Genomic DNA, 16,251 nt, shown 5'->3' on the forward strand with positions numbered 1-16,251 from the left:
CACTGCGTTAAACCCCACCCCAAACCGCTGGCCTATGAAAAGCCACTTCCTGTCAAGCACCATGGCAATAACTGATGTGTCATCGCTGACTGTTGCGGGAGGGGAAGGAACAATGGGAGGGTCGCACGATCACAACACAGCCAGCTAGGGAGGGCTACGCCTTTAAAAATAAATGTGTGAGACAACAGGACTCTGCTATTCCAAAATAATCTAAGAGGTGACAAAATATGCATTTTTGTTCACAATTTAAAACAGGTCCCATGTGTTTAAAAATAAAATAAATACAGCACACCTGGATCAGCATGTTTTGAGGGGGTGGCCCTGTCTTATGCAAATGACCACTTCTCACCCCACCCTCTTCGAATGACAGCTTTTGCTACCATGGTGACTAGCCCAGAGTTTAAAATAAATAAATAAATAAACAAGTGTGAACGTTAAAAGCATGGATCATATTTTCTATCATCTTCAAGGGCGCTAGTGTAAAAAAACAAACTCCTCATAATCCACACCCTTACTCGTGACCTCACTGCTCGGCCACAGCGCTATTAACAAGGCAGAGTCACTGAAAGATGCACAAAGATGATGCACGCTCACGTCGCTCACAGGACTGAGCGGTTTCCTGTTCCTTGTAATTTTACTGCAGGAATCAACGACAGCAACTTAAGTCCAGTCAGACTAGTGTTGGAGTGAGTGAAAACAGGCGCAAAGGAATTCTTTTTAAAGTCTATTTGAATAGATGTGTCTTTGAATACGATTAAATACGATTTCCATCGTGTGGAAATGGTAAAACAATAAATTGAGTTTTTTAATCGTCTATATTGTGGATTTTCACTGATTGTGGGTGGGTTTGGAACATACCCCCTCCAATAAACGGAGCTTCATTGTGTATGTTGATGAGAATTAAGGCGTCTTTATACTCCCGCGGTCGCCCGCATTGCATCACGTGACCGAGGAATTGCCCCGCGCAGCACGTCTGCGTAGCTTGCCGCGCACCCGACAAAAATCGTTGCCGCGGAGATCATCTCTCGTGATTGGTCCGTTTTAGTCACGTGCTGTGATGACGTACCAACGTGCCTATCGGTTCTCCATACATTCTACGTCGCCGCCTTCTCGATCGATTTTGCAGCATAATTAAACGTATCATCTGGTCATCTAGGTCCATTGGTTCTGTCGCGGTCGCCATTGTTGTTGCTTTGTTCCTTGCTACTGAAAGGAAAGGAAAAACGGCTACCGGAAATGGCAAAAAAAAAATGCAGAGGAAACTCCACCCTGTGGCGTCCTATCCAATATCAGCCGTAGCGACACCCCCGACTTGGAGGAGAACTGCAGCACACTTTCAAAACAGCACGCGTGGGTTGCGCTCGAGTGTAAAGGCAAACGTCACTGACCGCGCGAGTATAAAGAAGCCTTTAGGCCGAGCAGAAGAAGTTTCATACTGAAAAGCTAGTTAAAATAGAATGATAGACCCGCAACATCAGGAGGGTTAAGGATCATAATGTTAAACAATATTTGACACTTTTATTGTTTTTCAAATCCAGTTAGACTCCTGTAAGAAGATTTTTCAAACTGTCACAATGGTAAAACCCGAAATGAAATGAAATGAAATGAAGTGAAGTCATAGCTCAACAAGCAAACAATCTCACAGAGTGGATTCATTTGATCTCATCATCTCGTGTTGACGGTCGTCTATCCCGACTATCCAAGCGTGACAAGTCATTTCGCAGTTAAACTGTGGATTAGGTTTATTAACAAAATATCCAAGGAAATGACGACTGGAAGGGCTGCGACAGACAAAAAGTCTTTGTCCCCAAACCCCCCCCCCCCTTTTGTTGATTTCTCATCTCTCGCTTGCTCGCTCACTGTGTCACATGCCCTGCACTACACAAGTTATGCAAAAACCAGGCAGAGCCGAGCATAAACAATCCACACAAGCAGTCGCTTTGTGGTGCCACCCAGATGCCTTTATATGGACGAGCGAGAGATTCTCGATCACAAATGATATTTATATAATGCGTTTACTCGCTCGATGCGGCCGTTTGTGGCAAATAGCGGCAAATCAAATGGCCGTTCGGCTACCTACTAAACGTGCTGATAAATGTCATAACGGTTCGCCGCAGGAAAGGACAAAATAGACAATTCTCCCTTTGAGGCGAAACATTCAAATCCTGTGGTTGACAGCAGATCTGCTACTGCAGTACTTTGGACTTTGTTAACCGGCATTTTGTCATTTGTCTAATGCAAGGCCACTCTACTATAAATCTTCAAAACCTGCGCACACACACAAAACATCACAGAAACAGATGATGGATGAGGAAGCTTCGCTGTTCGGTGACCTTTGTGACATTTATGAAATTACAAGTGGGAAGTTAAGATGTGAGATGTTACACGATGTGAATATGTCAGGAAAAGCCTATTGGCAACACATCCCAAAACGATGACGGACTACTGCCATTTATTTGTAAAGCATTTCGCACAAGATCTTAAAGACATCGTAAGTTGTCAGTTAACCAAGCAAATGATTAGTCCTTACGAGAGTTGTTTATTTTTGCAATAATTAACTCCAAACGCCTCCGAGAACAGTATTACAAGAATAACATGAGAAGAAGGATATTCAGTGGAATTTATGTGACCTTCCTAAAAAAGGAAGAACTACAATGCCACTTTCGACATTGTTAGTGTTTGACCATTTTTCATTTATTCACCAATTTTAAGTTATTTAAGAATGTTTTCAAATGAAATCTGTGACCTGTATCAGCTTTCTTCATTAAAGTTCATTACTTTAAGGTTTTAGATGAGAGAGATAATGTGATAGATTGATAGTGATAGCTAGCTAGCTAGATGGAGAGATAGTCGGCTAGATAGAGCGATCAATAGCAAGCTAGAGCGATAGGGAGAGAGATAGAGCGATAGCTCGCTAGAGAGATAGCTAACAACGTAGAAATGGCGACCCTATACAGAAGGATCGCTAGCTTGCGAGATGAGATAGCTAGCTAGATAGAGAGGCAGAGATCTAGATAGCTAGACAGAGTGACAATTACCTTCGTGTGAGCCTCACTGAAATTGCCTGTCTGAGTGGATCTTCCCGTCTCATGCAAATGAGCCACTCTACCGCAAGGGTGTGCCAACAGTTAGTTACCATGACGACTCAGGCATGAGCTAACTGTGAAGCACAGGCAAGCGCCCTTATCGACAGTGAAAACATGATCATTTTCGCTCATGGCGGCAGAACTTCAACATCGAGCTGCCTAATTCCACGTCAATAAGTGTGCAGATCTGGTGCATGTGGCGCATGCAGCGGACACATTCGCAACAACTGCTTCAAAATCAAAACATCCTAGAATGCATCGTCTTCAACCTCCACTGTAATAGAGCTTTTAGGCTTGAAGTTGTTTTCGGTTATCCTCCAATTAAACAAGCTTACCAGTATTGTGACACTGCTAACATTTGAGCAAATACTTCCCTCCTTGACCAAAATATGGGCAATGTTGTGTGTGTGTGTGTGAGAACCAGAAACACACAAGGACATTGCGTTACAAGCACTGTTATCAACAAAACAGCCAGACTTCATGGGGAACTGTTTTATGTAAACCCAGCTCGCGCTTGTTTGAGGAATGCAGAGGAGGAACCGACAACATCGTCTCTCTCTGGGAAAATTTCAAGCTGGGCTGGTGCTGACTTCCGGTCAAGCTGGGCGGGGGGGCGGGAGTGCTCCTTGATCAAATCATCTTATGTGAATGCACATCACTAAGGCTCATGGTTCCGTTCAAAAAGCGGGCAAAGTGATTGCGACTGACAGTCAGCCATCCTCTCCGCAGCCCTTTAAGCCGGAGTACACTCATACTGATTTTTAACATTGTAAAAGATTTGTAACGGCATGGTGTTTGTTGTACAGTCATCGCCTGTACATTTGCGGTTCACTACTAATGAATTTATCAATTTGCATTTTGTGCTCTTTCTGAAATGCACTTAGATGCCACAAGATGCAGCCAAAGCCCTATCTGAAAAGGAATTGGTGTCAAGAAAGTAAGTGGTAGTGATAACATTGGCTGTATGTCGGGGAGGAGCCAAGTTAAGCCTGGTTTGCTACCGGCAGTTACGGAGAGTCTTCACCGCATTTGCATGTACGTGCATATTTCTTTTAGAGACATACGATTATCGGGCCTTTGCTGACTTTGATCGGAAAGCTTTAAAAATGCTAGAATATTAGGCCCAATTATCAGTATGTTTAATATGCATATGCTCTTCAGCCATTATCAACCTTAAGGAAGCAAAAATAAATAAATAGATTAATTAATTTTTTTTAAAAATCAAGAAAAAAAATCATCAACACACACCACACAAATGGATAAACGCTAAGAAACATCTTTCAGCGACATCCAATAGTTGTTCCTTTGGTGATTTTGATGGGAAATCTTCAAAAGTGCTCAAATTAAGCCTGATTATCGATGCACGTGTACCCTGATTTAGCCACTGCCAAGACGGGAGAATTCTTTTTAAAAAAAATCATAAAATAACATGGCGGCACGGTGCACGACCGGTTAGAGCGTCAGCCTCACAGTTCTGAGGACCGGGGTTCAATCCCCGGCCCCGCCTGTGTGGAGTTTGCATGTTCTCCCCGTGCCTGCGTGGCTTTTCTCCGGGCACTCCGCTTTCCTCCCACATCCCAAAAACATGCATGAATTGGAGACTCGAAATAGCCCGTAGGCGTGACTGTGAGTGCGAATGGTCGTTTGTTCCTATGTGCCCTGCGATTGGCTGGCAACCAGTTCAGGGTGTACCCCGCCTCCTGCCCGATGACAGCTGGGATAGGCTCCGGCACGCCCGCGACACTCGTGAGGAGAAGCGCGACAGAAAATGGATGGATGGATAACATAACCCACACCAGAGGATAATTATTCAGGATAATCTTCTTGATACAGCCGATAACTGGGCTTCTGCTGACTTTGATGAGAAAGTTTTTTTTTGTTTATTGTTTTTTTTTTTTAAATGCTCAAATTAGGCCCGATTATCACGTAACACAATGCATACCACAGGATAATCTTTCAGACACATCGGACTTTCGGAGACTTCGATCGCAAGGGAGGATCGCAATGCTCAGGTTTGGCCCAATTACCGGTATGTGTGTACACCACTTAAGCAGGAACTGCTACTCTGCAAAGCCCACAGAGGCTGGAGGATGCATTTCCTGTCGAAAGGGCAGTGCAGGGAACAAAAATCGATTCGAGCTGCAATTTGATCCTCAACCTCCGTTCCAGTGGTGCCCATGTGGCAGAGGACGTGCCATTTAGATCTACAAAAGTCTACAACAGATGGGATTAAGCCATTCAGGGTAACAAAAAAATATTTGTTTCAAATAAATGCAGAGCACAAACATGCATATGCAGCGAAGACTCTCCATAACTTCTGCTAACAACGTAGCTCCTCCCTCACACGAAGATCTTAGAACAGTTGAGATGTAGCAACGTCAACATCCTTCCCTGACACCAATTGCTACTATTCTATTAGCCAGGGCTTCTTGTGGTATCTTAGGGAATTACAGAAAGGGTGCAAAAACACAGACATACCAAATTGGTGAATTTTTCCATGAAAAGCTTAATGGGAACAAAACGTGAATATGTGAATTCATGAAAAACAAACAAGCATGCCTACGGTTTGATTTCATGATTGAAGACGAACTTGCTCAAATTGTTTTCTTTAAGGCTGGTGTCTTCAGACAAAAGTTAAATACACTTATATCAATTATTTATACAAATATATATGATATGCTATCTGTAAACATGAACAACGCCTAATCATCAAATATTGAAATCTTTGGTGACAAAAAAAAAAAGACATCATAGACAAAGCTCTGTCTAAATTGGAAAGTGGTATAGTAATTGGTGTCAAGGAAGTACAGTGATGTCTTGAGATACCAGTGCCAATAAACCCCACAAAAGAACAACAAGGAAGGACAATACATTAGGTAAAGTTGTGTTTTGTAACTGCAGTTTCCGACATGGTCCCTGTACAACCAATTGAAAAAATAAAAATAAAAATAAAAAAAACTAAAAAAATTTTTATATCTCCCTCTAAGTTGCACCGCAACAGCTTGGTTTCTTTTTCCCCAATGGCGCATAAGCCTACTCATGGCATTGGTCACCAGTCTGCCACTAAATTCTCACACTGCACGTCAATGCGCCATCGTGGGGATTCTTTAGCTATTCGTCATTTAACATCAAGGCTGTGCGACAACAATGCAGGCACTGTTCGCAGTGGAATCGCCTACAAGAAACACAAACAAATCTCACATCAAAAACACAAAGCCCGGTGCTGTCCCTGTTATTTAAATGCTCTAATCAAGCCGTGGCTCCTCTTAAAAAAAAAAAAAATGTTCAAAGAAAAAAAAGAAACTGGACATGTACATCTCGTGACAGCGTGATGTGAGCACAGAGTAAGACTAATGACAGCAGGAAAGTAGCACCACCTAAAAAGCCAACTCAGGCTAAGCCAGTTATGCAGAAGGGAGTGGTGCTCAGATCACAACAGGGCAAATGATCCTTTGGTATGAAAACAACACGCTACCGAGAGTACGTCTTCAATTTATCAAAACATCACTTTTATTTAACAAACTGAAAATGCACTCACCCTTGAAGTCCTGGCCACGACGAGCATGCTGTAAAAAGGAGGCTTTCCGAAATCGGTGGATGTTTCCTGGTCGGAAAGAAGAAAAAAAGAAAAAAACAAACAACAACAAAAAAGATTTAAAACCAACTCAAAAATTCATGAGGACTGTCTGAATATGTGTGATACTGGCATTAACAGAGGCTATAAACAAAACCATCTAAAACAATTTCATGCCAGGCTTTTGGATTAGTGCAAACGCTAATATAATCTTCACAAAATATTTGAATATTAGCATAGGTTTCGCTTCCCCTCGCTTATAGCTGTGGTAGGTAAACCAGAATGAAAGCATCAACTCCAGACGTGAGTAGAAAATGATCAATGGTAAGTCATATATCGTGTCTATAGATAACTGGGGTGACCGATCCAGAAGAAAGGTCTTTGTCATACTTTCATGTTCTATTTTAACCAATAACAAAAACAAATATTTACAACAAATATGACTGCTTTGAGACTCATAGAAGTCACAGTTTTTCCTTTTAAATACATTAAATCTCTTTGAAGGTAAGTGCTGAAAACGTGCAAAGACTGAGAGTTTAGTACTGAATTGGTGAAATATAGCATTTTGTTGACACTTGTTCAATAGACTGATCGAAAAATGTTTGTCATCAAATTATTTCAATGATTAGATTCATTGTTTTCGGACCTATGGCAATCCTTATTGACCCTTACACGCTTGAAATGAATAAACGCCTCCCTTAAATAGATACTGTAGCGCTTCCCTTTCGTCATTGGGAAAATAGCAGGTAGTAATTTGCAGAGGTTGAACACAAAGCATGCTTTTCTAACTGAAGTCAACAAAAACAATTCTTTCAGACATAACTGAGTCAAGTATGTCATCACAAGGCTGAGCAAGTGGCGGATATTTGGGCCACCACTTCCTCTTCCGCGTGTCCCCCTTACCAGCAAATGAAGATGCATACATTTTAAACCGTGTACTTTTTTTTTTGTACTTTTACTTAAGGAGTAGGACCTGTTGTTGAACTTTTATCAGTCTTTATTTTTACACAGGTATCTGTACTTCTACTTAAGAAGAGTGTGAGTACTTTTGCCACCTCTGAAATTATTACTTTGTTTTAATCAATCACTCGCTTCAAAATAATCTTTCACAGACATCCGAGAACCAGGTCTTTGCTGACTTGAAAAATGCTGTAATTTGTCCCGATTGTCAATACGTGTGTACCCAAGCAAAGGGAGAACCTCTAGCACCAAAAAAACTCTACACAGGGAAGGCTGGAGCTGAGGTTGCAGCCATGAAACTTCAGAGCTGTGAGGCAGACAGGCTAACCACCAAACCACCATGCTGCACCTGTCCTGCCCCATCCTATCTACTACACGATGCATCCCTCCCTCACCTTGTAAATCAACAATACAGATCAAATCCAACTCCTGCAGTACGTAAAATAACTGTTATATATTGTTTTAACATGTTATTGTTCAGGCGGGACGATGGATGACTGGTTAGCACATCTGCCTCACAGTTCTGAGGACCGGGGTTCAAATCCCAGCCCCGTCTGTGTGGAGTTTGCATGTTCTCCCGGTGCCTGCGTGGGGTTTCTCCGGGCACTCCGGTTTCCTCCCACGTCCCAAAAACATGCGCGGTGGGTTGACTGAAGACTCTAAATTGCCCGCAGGTGTGAATGTGAGTGTGAACGGTTGTTTGTTTATACTGTATGTGCCCTGCGATAGGCTGGCCACCAGTTCAGGGTGTGTACCCTGCCTCTCGCCCGAAGATAGCCGGGATAGGCTCCAGCACGCCCGCGACCCTTGTGAGGAGAAGCGGAACGGATGATGAACGAATGAATGTTATTGTTCACAGTTTTTTTTTGCTCTGTTCTCTCTTTTCTCTCCGTCTATCCCCTCTCAAACATCATTCTGTTAGACAGCATCTCCAATAAATATCCATCGCAAAACAAAGCGACCACCGAGGCAGTACAGTGAACCACTGCAACACCGCGGTGCATCCTTCACACTCACATTATATCGCAGACTTTTAACCAATTGGTTTTTTTTAGTTTTACAGGCAAGTCCGAATTTAGAGTTGCCCGACTAAGCAGCCAAGCAGGAAAGGTGAGAAAAAGAAAAAGGAAGCGGTCTAGTTACTTTCCAAAGACGACATCAGTACAAAGCGCAGCATCTAATGGAGTCAGTCATACCTTTGAAGTGATTTTTTCTACTGCGGACCGGCCCGGCGGAGACGACGACCGGGTCGCCCTGGACCGCGGTGTCTTCTTCAACAATAGTATCACCCATGAGAAGCAGGCCCATCCTCCTCATGCGGATGAGCTGCGGGCCGGCTTCCTGCGGAGAGGCAGCCGCGTGCACGAGGGGAGGTCCTTGAGCATTGGGCACCTGGGCGCCTCCTGGTATCATGTTCTTCAGAAACTCCATGTTCAACTTGGCACTCATTCGCTCAGGTGTACCGTCCAGCAGCTTGTGCCACGCCATTGTCCCCCCATCCTAAGACGGCGTGAGCACCACCGGGAGCGTCCACGCTCACCGAGCTACCACGCCAGTTAAGAAGGCAGGCTAAATGCCGCACTCCCTTAAAAGTTGTCTATCTGGACTAACTAGTCGCTGACATACTTTAACTGAGCAGAGCAACTCCCTGCGCTGCGACGCTACCTGTCGGAAGGCAAACAGTCACGGCGCTGGTCGTGTGCCGGAGATGTCACGGCAAGTGGGCACTATCTAGGGTGGGACTCGACGTGTTCCACGGGAGATAACGCAGGAGAACGAGGCAGGCCACGCCCCGGCCGGCCCGCATTTGCTCGCCCAGTCAAAAAGATACAGAGGCAAAGTGGGAGATTGACAGGCGCCGTGAGAAGTAGGAAGGCATCATAAAGCGAGCTAAACTCGTCCGCCTGCGCGAACCGATAGCCCCTTATCACTGCACTCAAATGCTCGTCCGCTTCCATGTAAACACTCTCCACAGAAAACAAAGCTTGTACAGTGACTCCATGTTCAACAACTTTTTTTCCTCTTTAAAAAAAAAAAAAAGCTTGTTATTCAAACATTTAAACTTTTTCCCCCCAAAATAGGCAACTTTTTAATTTATTGCCATAAAAAACCCAAATTCAACATTTCAGGGAACAGGAATATTGCCTCCAACTCTAATGATTAGGATGAGTAAGCACTATCGAAAATGGATGGATGAAGGAATTGGGCAAAGCAATACATCAACATTAATGTCTACCGCGTTCAACTATATTAAGGATTTGTTTTGTTTACATGGCTATAATACACTCGACAAACGCAATGGGAACCTTGTTTTGATGATAAACAGTACACACATAATCTAAGACAGCCATCCCCCTCCCCTTCCTTGTGCATTAATGCTCTAATGCAGCATATACGTGAGGTGATGTAACCGCTTCACTATACATGTCAAGGGGGTTAAAAGGTGAAACAAAAGAACAGGGACTGTTCCGACAGGACTTCTTAGTCTGTCATCTGAAAATATTACTGAACAAAACAAAAATGACCACCATGGTGACTGTTAAACCTGAACATAACTGCATCGTTTGTGCAAATAAATGCAGAACTCTGCCCTCTAGAGGCCACATTATAAGTGCACCACAAAAAAACAAGGCAGTAGAATTGCCGTAATTCCTCATATTTAGCGACCAAGGGCATTTATTGGGGGCTTGGCATTCATTAATCACTTAATTTGTTAATAATGATGTAATCTGTTTTTGGAAATGTTTCCCACTGCAAACAGAAGCACTCGCTCTTAAAATCCCACCAGCGTCTATTTGAGGTGTGGTGTTTATTTTTGGACAACACAGCCGACAATTAATACAGGCAGTGTTACAGCAAACGACTATTTAATGGTAATTTGCAGCCAGATTGTGTCACCGCCTGTTATTTTACTTTCTAAATAAGTGGAAAAAGAAGGTGTCTATTTGAGGTGTGGTGTTTCTTTTTAATTGGTACACCGCATCCATATCCTCTTTCATGCAGCGATACCGGAAAATTGCCACATCAGACCCTTAACAGAAGACCCAGCATCTTTAGTAGCTTTTGTTACAGAACGTTCCAAACAGAAAAACAGAAGAATGTTTTCTTACAACCCGAATTCCAATGAAGTTGGGACGTTGTGTTAAACATAAATAAAAACAGAATACAATGATTTGAAAATCATGTTCAACCTATATTTCATTGAATACACTACAAAGACAGGATATTTAATGTATAAACTGATAAACTTGATTGCTTTTAGCAAATAATCATTAACTTAGAATTTGATGGCTGCAACACGTTCCAAAAAAAGCTGGGACAGGCTCATGTTTACCACTGCGTTATATCACCTTTTCTTTTAACAACATTCAATAAACGTTTGGGAACTGAGGACACTCATTGTTGAAGCTTTGTAGGAGGAATTCTTTCCCATTCTTGCTTGATATACAGCTTCAGCTGTTCAGTCCGGAGTCTCCGTTGTCATATTTTACGCTTCATAATGCGCCACACATTTTCAAATGGGAGACAGGTCCGGAATGCAGGCAGGCCAGTCTAGTACCCGCACTCTTTTACTACAAAGCCACGCTGTTGTAACACGTGCAGAATGTGGTTTGGCATTGTCTTGCTAAAATAAGCAGGGGCGTCCGTGAAAAAGACGTTGCTTGGATGGCAGCATATGTTTCTCCAAAACCTGTATGTACCTTTCAGCATGAATGGTGCCTTCACAGATGTGTACGTTACCCATGCCATTGGCACTAACACAGCCCCATACCATCCCAGATGCTGGCTTTTGAACTTTGCGTTCATAACAGTCCGGATGGTTCTTTTCCTTTGGCCCGGAGTACACGACGTCCACAATTTCTAAAAACAATTTGAAATGTGGACTCGTCAGACCACAGAACACTTTTCCACTTTGCATCAGTCCACAAAGGCCTACAAAGATTACCCCAAGAGAACAGCAACGACTCATCCAGGAGGCCACAACGGAACTCAGGACAACTTCTAAAGAACTACAGGCCTCCTTTGCTTCAGTTAAGGTCAGTGTTCAGGACACAAGAATAAGGAAGAGACCGGCATCCATGGCAGAGTTCCAAGGCGAAAACCACTGCTGACCAAAAACAAAGGCTCATCTTACTTTTGCAAAAAAAACATAACTTATATGGAGTGACAAGATGAAAGTTTAGCTTTTTGGAAGTGTGTGTCTCGTCATATCTGGCGTAAATGTAGCACAGCATTTCAGAAAAAGAACATCATACCAACAGTCAAACATGGTTGTGGTAGTGTGATGGTCTTGGGCTGCTTTTCTCCTTCAGGACCTGGACAACTTGCTGTGATTGATGAAACCATGAATTCTGCTCTTTTACAGAATATCCTGAAGGAGAAGGTACAGCCATCAGTTTGTGACCTCAAGCCGAGGCACACTAGGGTTCTGCAGCAGAATAACGATCCAAAACACACCAGCAAGTCAATTTCTGAATGGCTTAAAAAAACAAAACGAAGGTTTTGAGGTGGCCTAGTCAAAGCCCAGAGTAGAATCCGATAGAAATACCGTGGCATGACCTTAAAAAGGACATTCATGCTCGAAAACCCTACATTTTTGCTGAATTCAAACAACTGTGCAAGGAAGAGTGGGCCAAAATATCTCCACAGAGATTTGAAAGACTCATTGCCAGTTATAGAAAACGTTTCGGTTGTTGCTGCTGAGGATGGGCCATCCATTTATTAGGTTTAGGGGGCCATTCATTTTTCACACAGGGCCAGGTAACTGAATAGTTTTTTTTTTCCCTGAATGAATGAAATCATTCAAAAACAAGATTTTAAGTTCACTTGGGCTGTATTTTTCTGATATTTACATTTGTTTGATTATCTTAAACAAAGAGGGCAAACTATACAAAAATATAAGAATTTGAGAGGGGCCAATACTTTTTCACAGCACTGTACTGTGGTGCCTTCAGATACAACTTAATTTGTTCTGTTACCACGCTTCTAACTGAAACCTCTCATATTTAAAATCATCTTTCCCCATTGAAAGGAATGGAAATACCATTTATCCATTTCAAAGAAAAAAAAATGTTGAGAAAAATAGCTTACTTCATAAAAACATACACTAATGACTTATTAAAAATAATGTAAAGAATTAAACAGTTTTTGACACATTTTTTGTTTCAATTCAATGGACATTGTGCTGCTCCTTCAGGTGTGTGCGCCTTGGCCACCTATGGGCAGTATAAAACAAAAACAATATCTTCGGAAATGGTCCTCAGTAAGCTGTGGTAATATTAGTCTTTTTCGCAGAGGATAAAGAATACATGCCTGTGAGTATTGTTATATTGTCTGTCTGTGTTGCTGCACTGTTTGTATTCAAATATTCATTGCTTATAGGGTTATAACACAGCGAGACCTCTCATGCTCTTCGTTAATCTGTCTATGGCATTTTGCATTGTTCATTAGCATTAAGCTAAACGGACCTATCTAAAGCACAGTTGTGTGTTTGTTTTAAATACAAAGGGTATAATTCTCTGTTTTATTTTTAGTTCAACTGGAAGTGGCAATAAACAACTTGAATGCTCTTTTTTGGAGAGCCAAACTGCTGCTCATTGTGAAGGGAGTTGAGTTCAATGCCACCATACAGCGCTCGGATTTGAAATTCTCCAAGTGGGGGGAAAAAAAAATCAAACATCCAAACAGCAGCTTGTATCCTGAAAAACTTTGAAGTCGGGCCACTTGCATGTCAAGGCATATCTGTATATACATATTTTGTTTTATCATAAACGGACCTCCAGGCAAAATAGATAGCTGCCCTTGCCCACATGTAAGGGCATTACAGTACCTTAATTGCTCGATTTTTATTTACCTCACTGAAGTGGTGGGGTATCCGAACCTTGCTCATAACTCAAATTCTACCTTGCAACAGAAAACCCCCCGCCCCCAAAATGAATAAATCGAGAGAAGGAGAATCGGAGAAGGCTCCTAACTACAAACGAGGCCTCGTACACTGGGTTACTCCTAAGTCAAGGTACCACTGTAGATGCAAGAAATGCTGTTGTTTTAATCAGAATTTTGCTGACTACATTTAAGTTCCCTATTGAGAGACAGCCTTCAATTCAGTAAATTCCTGGTTCATTCCTGTTTATTCCCATTAACTCCCTTGGAAATTTTCCAACTTTGAAAATACTTGAATTGTTGCACCCCTCGGGACAAGCAGATAGCCGTCACCGGGTGCAATGATGGCAGCTGTACTGGAGTCTGGTCTTGTGTCTGCTGGACAGCGAGAACAATTGGCGTCGCACAGGAGGCCAAGATCCCAATCGGCCCAGGAATGTGAAAGAGGAAGCTTCAGGAACAATGCGCAGCGCTCCCCGTGCCGTTCTGCGTCCCCCGCCCGTCGGCCCTCCTGCCTTGTTCTGCTTTCAAATGCAGGAGAAAACAGGAAAACTCGTGGGCTGGGACCCAGGGACCGAAGTCTCTTCTGTCAGTGTGTGCGTGTGCGCGATACTGTACAGTCATTACGATCACTAGAATAGTGCACTGATTTGACCTTCCTCGCAGCCACAACTGGGCTTTAAAACAAACTTACACTGCCCCCTAATGGCAAAAGAAATATATATTTGTATTTCTCTCGCACTTGAAGCAGCGGTCCGCAACCACCAGACCACATACCAGTACCAGTCTAGGGATAATTTGGTATCAGTCCACACAGAGAGCCTAAACCATTAACATTTTATTCAGTGTGAAAGAAGATTGATTTTTAAAATCAGGTCCATCCACCTGTGCCACCACACAAGTCAAACTGCTCAACTCAAGTCACATGACACAATAATAAAAAAGTCATTCCAAAAATGCCTCCCTCCAATAGACCGTAGACTATTTATAGTCTATACGATCAATATAAAGTGGAAATAAGTTGACACACTCCTGTTCACATGCCGGGTTTTTGTGATATTAACAAAATGAGACCGAGATAAATCATTTCAAAAAATAAAATAAAACAAGTGAGAAAACAAAAATGCAACACCTAACAAAAATCAGGCTAAAATGGGGAAAACTGGGCAATAGGTTAGTGATAGACTGAGGCACATTCCAATTAACACACAAATCTGTGTTACTTTGCCACCGTTGGAACAGAACTCCATTGTGAGCCGAGGTTCCCTGCACTACAATTAAAAAAAGGAAAAACACTGTCAAGTCAAATTATAGTTATTTACTTGCATTCCTGAACAGTAAAAATCTCTGTTAAGTGGTTAAATGATCACTTTGAACTTCCTCATTCCTGTTCAAAATGGTAAGAATGTGGAGAGCTCACTGAAATAGAAAGAGCCCTTAATACATGAGGAGGTGGTCTAATTGCATTAAACACTGAATATTCAAAAGGGCATTGGGGGGCGGGGGGGCACTCTCACTTTCTTCACTTTCTAAGGGCCGCAGTTGCGTCCAGCAGTCGGCCCCTCGGACCTTCACCGCATGAGGAAGGCAGTCTTTGTTCTCGCGGTCGCAAAAATGCTCTTTGCCACTTTGTGTTGTCTCTTTGGACTTTTCAGAGATGTGTGGCAGCCTTCTAAGGGCGGGACTCACCATCTTTTCCCTAGTGAGCGAGAACAACCAAGGCTATGTTCAAGTTCTAGACGCGCAGACAAAGAAGTCCGGCCGGTTTGGTCACAAGCCAGAATGACGGTCGTGAGACGACCAATGGGGCCGGCGGGGTTCAGGCACCAATTCACTTGGCTGAAGAATGTGACCTGACTGGATGGGACCCTTCGTCAAAATGTTTGCTGCCTCCCTCGAGTAGTATTATTTGGAAACACTTGACACTTTTAACATCATGAACACTTTAATAACGTCATTATTTCTGCAAAATGTAGACCCATAAAGCTCCACAACAGAAAATGATAAAGCTATAAGCTGCCAAATTTTATAGTGAAGTTCAAACTGACAGGTTTTAAAAGTTAAAAAAACATTTCTTAAATTAGAACTGGGCCTTAGTCAAGGTGGAGGGAATTATGAACCGTTCCAAATACTAGTCAGTATTAGCGCAAAACCTTCAGGTTTCTAGTAAAAAGCAAAAAAAAAAAATTCTAAATAAATAAATAAATAAAATCAGGAAAAGCCTACTAAAACATCTGAACTTTATGTGGGGAATAATCAGATCCGACTCCCACGTCACATGAGTTTGAATTCTAAACACAGCTTCATCCCCATAAAAGTATCTGCGCACACTTGTGCAACCACATAATTTCAGTTGTCCATTTTTACTTAACATCTTGAAAAGATGTCTTTTTTTCCCAACAAAGTTGTCCAGGTTATACAGTTAGGTCACTTTAATGGTGGAAAAGTTGGATGGCAGCATATGTTTCTCCAAAACCTGTATGTACCTTTCAGCATGAATGGTGCCTTGACAGATGTGTAAGTTCCCCATGCCATTGGCACTAACACAGCCCCATACCATCCCAGATGCTGGCTTTTCAACTTTGCGTCCATAACAGTCCGGATGGTTCTTTTCCTCTTTGGCCCGGAGGACACGACGTCCACAATTTCCCAAAACTATTTGAAATGCGGACTCGTCGGACCAAAGAACCCTTTTCCACTTCGCGTCGGTCCATCTTAGATGAGCTCGGACCCAGAGAAGCCGGCGGC

At 42.6% G+C, this 16,251-nt stretch overlaps 1 protein-coding gene across 6 annotated transcripts in view; it reads right to left on the bottom strand.

Annotated features, from left to right (window-relative positions):
* fryl (furry homolog, like) overlaps positions 1-16,251 on the bottom strand; it is a 98,560-nt gene that overhangs the window by 74,144 nt on the left and 8,165 nt on the right. For 3 of the 6 annotated variants that reach the window (XM_061778468.1, XM_061778467.1, XM_061778465.1), the window contains exons 1-2: positions 8,817-9,326; positions 6,625-6,690 (exon numbers count right to left, since the gene is read on the bottom strand). In XM_061778468.1, coding sequence (XP_061634452.1) covers positions 6,625-6,690; positions 8,817-9,108 — 358 coding nt within the window. In that variant the 5' untranslated portion in view covers positions 9,109-9,326. Of the gene's footprint in view, positions 1-6,624; positions 6,691-8,816; positions 9,335-16,251 lie in introns of those variants that run through there. The other 3 variants (XM_061778466.1, XM_061778472.1, XM_061778471.1) reach the window with 3 other exon arrangements.

The sequence above is a fragment of the Phyllopteryx taeniolatus genome, chromosome 7 (assembly GCF_024500385.1).
Source record: "Phyllopteryx taeniolatus isolate TA_2022b chromosome 7, UOR_Ptae_1.2, whole genome shotgun sequence".
NCBI lineage: Eukaryota > Metazoa > Chordata > Actinopteri > Syngnathiformes > Syngnathidae > Phyllopteryx > Phyllopteryx taeniolatus.